The 10,155-nt window shown below is 30.3% G+C and overlaps 1 protein-coding gene across 2 annotated transcripts; it reads right to left on the reverse strand.

The window, feature by feature from the left end:
• Positions 1–2,718: 2,718 nt before the first annotated feature.
• LOC130950754 (probable aldo-keto reductase 1) lies at positions 2,719–9,547 on the reverse strand. Of its 2 annotated transcripts, none has more exons than XM_057879335.1 (7): positions 9,405–9,547; positions 8,739–8,906; positions 5,181–5,390; positions 4,768–4,940; positions 4,503–4,599; positions 3,800–3,926; positions 2,719–3,137 (listed from the first exon to the last, which is right to left on the reverse strand). In XM_057879335.1, exons 1-7 carry the CDS (start codon positions 9,462–9,464, stop codon positions 2,944–2,946), a joined length of 1,029 nt encoding a protein of 342 aa, XP_057735318.1. In that variant the 5' UTR covers positions 9,465–9,547; the 3' UTR covers positions 2,719–2,943. The 2 variants fall into 2 exon arrangements, with proteins under 2 accessions (XP_057735318.1, XP_057735317.1); XM_057879334.1 differs by having other exon boundaries at positions 3,800–3,953.
• Between the last annotated feature and the right edge of the window lie 608 nt (positions 9,548–10,155).

Here is a 10,155-nt window from a genome sequence, read left to right on the forward strand (position 1 = left end):
AATTCCCTTCAGAATTGGTCCAGGAGTTCTCTGAAATCGCCAGGCACGTTTTCATTAAAGAAGTGACGTGCGCGCGTCACGTGTACGCGTGGGTCACGCGTACGCGTTGATGGGGTTTTGTAATCCACGCGTACACGTCAAGCGTGCGTACACGTCGATGAGAGTTCTGGCCAGCCATGCATATGCGTCCCTTTTTGCGCGCCAATTCCAAGATCTAGCTCCCCACGCGTGCACGTTGTCTGCGCTTGCGCGTGGATGCTCGTGCTCCAAAGCTCCATTTTTGTGCTCTTTCCACTTATGCATGCTTCCTTTCCCTCTTCTAGACCATTCTTGCCCCTATAAGGTCTGAAATCACTTAACATACAGATCACGGCATCGAATGGTAATAAAGGGAAATAAAAATATAGCTCATTTAGGGCCTAAAAAGCATATTTTCAACCATTAAGCGAAATTAGGAAGTAAACACAAAACCATGCATTTTATGTGGATAAGTGTGAAAGAAGTAGATGAAATCCTCTAAATTACGCACAAAATATACCACGAAATAGTGGCACATCAAATATGTTGGGGATGGGTATAGTGAATTTTATTGAATCATTTCCTGATAAAGACTTGTTAATTGAGATATAAATATTGTGGGGATGGTGGTTTGTTCCACCCACAGTGAGGACGATGGCTTTGTCCCGCTCACGGATTGATGATATTAATTGTTTTAATAACAGATAGAGTTATGAGGAATTATACCTTATGTGATTAGTTAAGATTATTATTATAATTATGATTAACTATGATTATAAAAGTGGCATGATAGTTGATTGGCAAGGACATAGGTTTTGTCCTGCTTGCGTCACTAATGAGACACCTACAACTGGCAAGGATGGTGGAGAAGCGGTGAACAAGTAAGGTTGAGAATTCCCTCTCTTGTTGCGGTGGACAAGTGGGGTTGAGAATTCCCTCTCTTGTTGTATTGGAGGGGATTGGATAGAAGGTTGAGGATTTTTTTCTGTTTAATTCCCAATTGTGGTATGGACGAGTTAGGTTGAGGATTCCCTTTCTTATTGCATCACAATCTCTTTGATTGTTAAGTGTGGTCGGACATTATATTCCAAAAAGCACTACCTCCAGTGAGAAGGTGATAGGGAACTCTCCCTCCCAAAACGTGACGGGGCACTCTCCTTCCCAGGACCAGCTTAAGATAAGTCTGGGATGTTCCTCTAGGGATGCACGACAGGTATATCCAGGTTAGCTACCGGATGTGCAAGTCTGGCAGTATAATTGACACGTGAGCTCATGGTCAGTAGGACAATCATGCATCATGTGCATTTGTTTGTTGGGCGTGCACAATTACTTGGTTTGCCTAATTAATAATCTGTTTAATTGCTAATTGTGCTACTTGTCATAAGTGTTCTCTATTTGTGATTGCTTTGAATTAATTATTGTTTATGTTTGACCCATGAAAAGACTTGATACTGAGAATAATGATGATGACTATTAGGTATGGATGTGGTAATTTAAATCATCCATACCATAGCAAATTAACCTGTACAGATTACCTAAGACTCTAGGCTTAAATTCCAACCTTATGTAGTCATTATTTGGAACTGTTATTTTGCTGGGAACCTTTGGGTTCCCACCTGTTATTGTTATATTATCTTTTTCAGATATGGGACTCAACGCATCTCGGTGAGAGTGCAAATTTCAGGTGACGAACCAAAGAGGATTAATTGTTGGGATTTTGTTTTGACGCTAGATTCCCCCCCTTTTGAAATTATTTTGTATATGACTTTAATTCCTCTTAGAGGTTTTTTAATTGGGAGATAGGTTTATATTTTGTATTTTCTCTAGTGATATAAAATTCTAGCCTACCATTCTTCTCGAGTCGAGACTGGTAACTATTATGTATATACTTTATTACATACATTCTGATTAAACTTCTAATATTTTCACTTCTATATTTGATGCTCTATTGTTTTAGCATATCTCGTGAGTGTTTGATGGCTAACGATATTCAAGTTTTCTTTACAGGCTCCTAGTTTTAATATTATCCTTCTATAATTATATATATATCTCTAAGTCTAAGTGTAGTAATGTCTCGCTACCATCGATTTATGACTTAAGCGTAAACCTCTGTGTGGTAGAGTGTTACAGAGGTGAGGTGGGAGAGGAAGTAAGACCACTCGGGTTGTGGGTGGGAGACTGAGCAAGGAAAGGTGTCGAAAGAAGGAGAAAAAGCTGCTACGGTTTAAAAGTGTTGCTGATGGTGCTGTTATTATGGTTATAGATGGTGATGGTGCTTGGAGGCTTTGATCTTAAGAGAAAAGGGTTCGAAAGATGAAGTGGGAGTGGAGAGGTGGCAGAAGTTTGCAGAGAAGAAAAAGGAGGTGGCGGTAATAGCAGAAAAGAGGGAAGGGACCAGTCGTGAGGAGAGAGAAGAACCTTGGCGGCATCAAAACAGATGCACATACATAAAGAAGAAAATGATGATAGTTACTGGTTTAGGTTATAAAAGGGGAAAAGAATCAAATTGGTGTCATTCCACTTATTCGCCAACTTAGCTAGCCTTTGGCAAGGAGCAAGCCACGTCATTCACGACTTTACTATTTCGGTGATGAAAAATGAGCATGAGATTAATGTAATGTATTTTTTTAAATTTGATAGACTAAATTAGATTAATTGGGATCACGAGAAATAAATCATCGACAAAACTCGCGAATCTCATAGACTAAAATAGAACATAACTTGTAAACCTTGACTTATTTTATTTTTAAAACAAAACAAACAATAATCAACCGAGCCAAGAACCAAACCATATCACTATGACATTATTCATACAAGTTCACAAGTATCTCATAATGTATTATTATAAAGTATGCTGCATATATGCTTCCACAGAATTGTCTTCAAGAGATAAACTTGTGCACTATTGTTCAATTATAGAGTGCTTTAAGCAGAGGCACTTGAATCTTTTGGTGGAGTGTTAGAAAATTTCCATGTAACTTTTCCATAAGCTTCATTAAAGTGATGAGTACCTGCTACATCTCCAATTGGAATTGCATCGGAAATTTCTTTTAAGACCCTTTCAAGTCTCATTGCTAAGGCACTAACATTTTGATCCAGATTCTTAATCTTGGTTGTTCCTGTAAAGGTGAACACAAATTTCAGCAAGTAACTAATAATATTATATATAATATTTTTTATACATTTGTATATTAGGTAATGTCTAGTTTGTACTTAAAATTTTAACGTCTATTAAATAATCTTTGACTTTTAGAAAGGACCAAATTGGTTTCTAAATTTATAAATTATGAATCTCGTTTGTCTTTAATTTAAGTGCCGTTAACATGGATATGAAGCGTTAAAATATCAGTGTAGCATCTCTCATGGTAAGGACACGTAGTTAAGATTTCAGTATAATTAAATAGATGTCTTAAATTAATTAATTAAATCATTTTAATTAATTAATTTTATATTGGTGTAGACACTAAAATGAACCTAATTAACGAATTTGAGATATATATTTGATCATATTAAAATTTTAATCATGTTATCTTCCGTTGCGGATGCCACACTAACATAATAACGTTCCAAGTCAATTATATATTAACCGTAGTTAAATTAAAGATGAATATAATTTATAAAATTCAAAAATCAATTTCGTCATTTTAAAAAATCAAAGACTATTTGAATGAGTGCTTAGAATTTTCAAAAACCAAATTTGATATTACATCTTATATATATATACTTGTAAATGAAGAAAATTAAAAAGAGACGTATAATAATATTTTGTTATGTTACTAACCAGGGATAGGCGCAACATCATTGCCTTGTTGGAGAATCCACGCTAATGCCAATTGGACAGGGCTGCATTGGTGCTTCTTAGCAAGGCTTTCTATTCGCTCATATATCTTCTTGTTCTTCTCCAAGTTCTGTGCTTGGTAGCGAGGATGAGCATGCTAGTAAATAAAAAAGTAACCATCTATTGGACAACTAAATAATCATTCTTTTTGGTCTATAATAGCAAAATTATTAGAATAAGTGTTGAATTTGATCTATGAATTTTTACTATTAATCTTTGGTTTTGAGTATAAAAATATTCAATTTGATCTCTGAATATATAAGGATGGATTAAATTAAAATTTTTGTTACTAATTCTTTTAGCAAAATACTTAAGTGTTTAGATAATTACTACTATAGCAGTTTAACAGCTAGTTTACTAAATAAATTTAGTCTCAATTTAGTCTTAATTTGATCGTTTAATAAAATAAATTTTATAGATATAGATATCTTAATTTCATCTCTTGAAAAAACTAAATTGAGTATCATATTAAGTTACCATAACTACTAGTCACATTAACGATGCAAAAGATAGATTAAATTCATAATTATAAACAAAGCACAAAATTAAATAAGTTTAAAATTTTTCAAAAAGCCAAACTAGTTATGGGGTAAAAAGATAAGGATCAGATGAAACTTTAATTAATTTGTTTCATAAATATACATACCAAAACACTATCAGCTGGAAGGTTTTCCACAACTCCTTTGCCACCAAAAAAGCCACGACCAAGAGGACTGTATGGTACAATTCCAATACCAAGCTCTCTGAAAAAATAAAAATATTAGAAAAACTCAATCTCAGATCATCACAAATAAATGAAATACACATTCAGAAACAACAGGTCCATGTTTTCCCCCTCTATCTTAAATTATAACAAGTCATAAAAATCTCATACCTGTCTACTTCTATGAAATTAAGTAACTAAAATTAACCTGCAAAGAGGAATTATCTCTTCTTCAATATCACGAGTCCAAAGTGACCATTCCATTTGTACAGCAGTAATTGGATGAACTGCATGCGCCCTCTTTATTGTATCCGAACTAGCTTCAGATAATCCAATGTATTTAACTTTTCCCTCTTTCACCAATTTCTTAAGTTCACCCATCTATTGTAATACAACAAACTAGTTATTAATAATGTACCTAATAAGATAAAATAAGTCAAAAAGTTTTGGAATGTTATCCTTTTCTATTTCATAATACATAATTTTAACAAATTTTAAAAGTAAAGATATTATAAAACACAAAAGAAAAAAAAGGTATTAAAAAGATTTAACAAGTATAGAATAATGTGTCCTATGTTCCAATTCATTTAATTTGTAAAGCTATTAAAAGAAGTTCTTAACTGTGTCTTCTATAGGGACTGTTGTGTCCACTCTATGCTGATAATAGAGATCAATGTATTCAACTCCAAGACGTTTCAAACTAGCTTCGCAACATGAGCGTACATAGCTTGGTGTACCATTGATCTTCATATCAAAAGTATTCATATCTAACTTTTCAACACCAAACTTTGTAGCTATCTGGATCTTTTTTCTAGGGAGTTGCTTTAAAGCCTGAAAAAAAATTTCATTATTATACATAAGAAAAGCTACAGAAACAATCAATTTTTAATTAATAAAAAACTTTGCTAACAAGAGCGATAAAAAAAAAACGTAAAAGTTCTTTGGGTAAGTTCCAGTCATAGCTTCTTAAATTTTACACTATAATTTAAAAAACCGGACCGACCTGAACGGTAGGGACGAAAACAAGCGATCCCACTTCACGACCAGTCCAAATTGGATATTGGATCAATTAAAAAAAAATGAAAATTAGTTTGACTCAACCTGTCTTTACAAAAGCTCCATGAATCAGCGAATTTGAAAAACCCATGTTGGATCGGATTTTATTTTTTTAAAAAACTCTCCACCCTGAAAGGCCGAAACGAGGTTGCTTTCATTTAAAAAGAAAAAAAAAAACCAACCTATGTTGATCGAACCAACCCGAAGCTCTCTCTCACTCTCACTCTCACTCTCAAATGGCACACCGTAGAGCTGAGAGCTCATCTCACCTCACCTCCATTCTGTAAAACAGTAGCAGTCAATGGCTCACCGCCAGTCCGCCACTACTCGATCGCATAGCATACTTTTAGTTTGTAGTTCTTTGAATAAACATTACACTATATATTTTTATACTAAAATATTTAGATTTTTTATACTAGCGTGTAATTAATAAATCTTTATACATGTACCTCTCATATCACGTGTTCTAATGTTTCTTTTATTCTTTTACATTTTGCTTTTTTCAATTAAAATAGCAAAATTACTCTCCATAACATAGTCAAAAGACAAAGTATTGTAGTCATAATATCAGACTAGACTGACCAAACGGTTCGCACAAACTTGATATGGTTCAGGCGCAAGAACCGGACATTATACTCAACTGTACACTAGTAGTGTTGGTGGATCATGCAAAGTATCTATTCTCACAACCACACTAAACCGTCTGATTCGACCAAAAAATCAATAATCAAGTCAGTTTAGTTTATTTTGCAAATTAGACACGGTATTAATCCGGTCAACAGCGGTCAACCTCACTTAAAATTGGACGGTTCGCACAAATTCGGTGCCGTTCAAGTGCAAGAACCGTGCATGTCCACTGTACACCAGCGGTGCTGGTGGATGACACAAAGTGTGTGTTTGGATTACAGTTTGCAAACGGGAGTTTGCATAAAATTGATTTTGCAAACTTGATTTTGGTCAAAAGTATGTTTGTGTTAAAGTGATTTATGTTTGGTAATTTTTATATCAAAATGGATTATAGTAAAATAAATGTTGTTTGGCTTATACCATTCAAAATCACTTTTAGATAAAAAATTACTAAAATGGACATCAACTTAGATTTTTTTTTTATATTATCCTATTGTTTTAATTTAGATATTTAAATAGATTTTATTAGTTAATTTTATAATAAAATTAATATTTATTTACTAAAATAAAAATAACATATAAAAATAGACAAAATATTTTTTTAAATAAAAATAAAAATTATATATTTTAGATATATATATATATATATAAGAATATTTAATCAAATATGTTATATTTTTTAAGTATTAAATGTTACTTTAGTATTTTTTTACATCGTACTCTTATTCTAGTACTCTCAATAATCTTATTCTTAATATTAATTTGAAATCCAAGGTTTATGATTTTATTATTATATATGATTAATTTTTTATTTAATTTATCTTTTTTAATGGAATCATAATCTATATTATAAAAAATTACACTAAAATATAGTATAGGAGAATTACAATTATAAAAGATAGTACTGAAAATAATAAAAAAAATTAAGTGATTGAAACAAATCTAAAAGTTCTTAATGATCTTTTTATATAATATATTTTTAGTATTTTTAGTACTCTTTTTTTAGTATGTTATAATTTTTTACTATTATTATTATTTACAGTTAATTTTTTTATTTAATTTACTTTATCTAATAGAATTAATAAATCATATTATAAAAAGATAATAACAAACATAATACATAATTATAAAAGTGTATAATGTCAAACAAATAGTTAAAAAAATAAAAATAATAAAAAATAGAAAATTAGAGCTCATATAAATAGAAATAACAAGAATTTTATAAATAATACAATAACATATACAAAGGATAAAGTTGGTAAAAAGTAAATAAAAGGTTAGTATCTATAGCTAAAAGCCCGTTAAGAAAACGCAGAAGCTAAAAATAGTTGCTTCTTGTAAACGCTAGTTTTGGCAGCAGAATCACTTCTGCGTTCATGAAAAAAAAAGTTGCCAAACCAAAAGTTGAAACTTTCAAGAAATTTAAACGTGATTCTTCCCTTCCAACGGGTTTCCAAACACACCCAAAGTAGTTGGTGGATTACGCACATTAATTGTTGTTCTGGAAATTATTTAAGCACTCCGCCTTTTCCACCAAGCCACCGTCTCTTTTCATTATATATAATAATTTTATATATTTCAAAAGCTCTGTCCAAATTGTAGTTCTGTAGTTCATATATAGCGTGCGTGGCTCTTGTTATATATATTGGAATAACTTATATTTTCGAAAATATTTTTTATTGCATATAATATGTTTTATTAATTTTAAAAATTGAATTTATAATCTTTTAATTTAAGTGAAAGATACTTACTACATTGACAAATTTTAAATTCATTATATTGTTATCTATATATAATTTATAAAAAGTGATTTTATTTAAATATTATTAGATTTGAGGAATGTGATATATTATTTTTATTACTCAAATATTTAATAATAAATATTATATTATTTATTATTTAATTTTAATATATTATAATTTTATATATTTATTCAATTATTACTGAATTAATAATTAAACTTGTGATTCATCGATTAAATTAATAACCTAATAATTTAACTAGGTCAATTATCGATTTCAGGAGAATTTCGTTATTATTGTTATAATCCAAGGAGAATTTCGTTATTATTGTTCTATTTTAATGAGCGAAGAGCTTGAAGGGTTAAAAATAACTTCGGATAACTTATTTTAATTTAATGTGGCAATAGAAACTCCATGTGCAATTAGTGCAATACAACATAGAAAAGGTATGTATGTATTTGGTATATGTTTTTATTTTTTGTTTTATTTTTATTGTATTCTGTTTTTAAAATTTTATAAAAAAAAAGGATAAAAACAAAAAATATTAAAAATAAAAATAAGAAATAAAATACATGCCAAATATAGCTAAATATCCAAGTTTCTTTTATTAAAAAAGTAAGAGCCTATATATATATATAATAATCTCAATGATGCCGAATGCATAATTTTTTTCTAGAAAGAAACAAATTTATATCCTTAAAAATTGTAATTGCAATCAAAACCCAAATAAATTTATGAAGAAGTAGTAATTTACCTTTCCGACCAAAATTTCATTAGCATTGAGTCCATAAATATCAGAAGTATCAAAGAAGGTGATTCCCTTATTAAAAGCATGCTTAATAATAGAAATGCCTTCCTCTTCAGAAACACCAGCAGCGTAGGCTCCAGTAAGGTTCGCACATCCAAATCCCAACTTTGAAACCTTAATAGATATGAGAGTAAATAATTGAAACATAAATTAATATATAAATGTTTCATAATATCCAAGTTAAAATATTTAAAAAGACAAAACTACATTGGACCAACAGTTATCTTTGACTGCAAATCCTTATATTAATTTGTACAAGATACATAATGCTTGATCCACAATACCAATAAAATTATTAATTTATTATTATTAGATGCTCCACTTTGAAGATATACTTTAATTTGAATATAAGCCCCAGAAGATTAGAAAAATTATTAGGTATTTTCGGTGCAAATGATCGTTTTTGTATTAATTGAATGACAAGTGATTAACAAATATTTATATATAACAAAATTACTTTAGTGTATATGACATAAATTGATTGAAAAAAAATAAATTTTTGTATTTTACTTTGAGAACATCTAATAAATAATAATAACTCAGTAGATTGATAGGTTATTCTTATCTTTTAAACAAACTTTAGAGTTTGAATTAGAATATCGAGTTTAATACCTCAAAGCCTTGGTTACCAAGTTTCACACGAGGAATATGGATGCTCTGAACTTCGGCCATTGTCTCTGTATTTACGCTACACAAAACAGAATCCAAATGGAGCCTTGACGATTATGTTTGAAATATGAGCTTGTATATGTATGTATTTATGTAATACTTGTTAATTCGGGATGCATGCACTATATATATACTTCAATTTCTTATCTGACCTATGTGACTTTGGTAACTGCATTGTGTGTGTCAGCATTGGCGTTGATTTCATCACTGAGTATGTCACCATAAATCAGAAAAGTAAAACATTGCTCTTGGTTGATCAATGACTTGATCTTCTTTTATTTATTTATTTATTTATTTCTCTCTCTCTCTCTCGCTCTCTCTATTTTTTTTTCCTTTTCGTTTTTAAGAATAATCAATCAATATATAATACTTAGTGGAGAAAATCATGAAAGGTTTAGTAGAATAAATACTAATCAACACAAGACGTTAGCACCAGGGGCCGAACTAGAAAAATAACTAAGTGGGACCATAAATTAAGTACGAGATTATTGAAGTTGTGTTTAATGTTTTAAAAATAAAATTATAAAGTTGCTAGCTACTGGTACCATAAATTTGCAACTAATTTTTTTGTTGTCATAATTTTCTATTTATTACACGTTCAAAAGTCATTTTGCTTAAAAAAATTAGTATTACAAGTGCTTTTTATAAGAATTAATTTAAGCGAAAGAATCAATTCAGATTTTAGTTGTCATAA

This window comes from Arachis stenosperma, chromosome 9 (genome assembly GCF_014773155.1).
Source record: "Arachis stenosperma cultivar V10309 chromosome 9, arast.V10309.gnm1.PFL2, whole genome shotgun sequence".
NCBI classification, from domain to species: domain Eukaryota; kingdom Viridiplantae; phylum Streptophyta; class Magnoliopsida; order Fabales; family Fabaceae; genus Arachis; species Arachis stenosperma.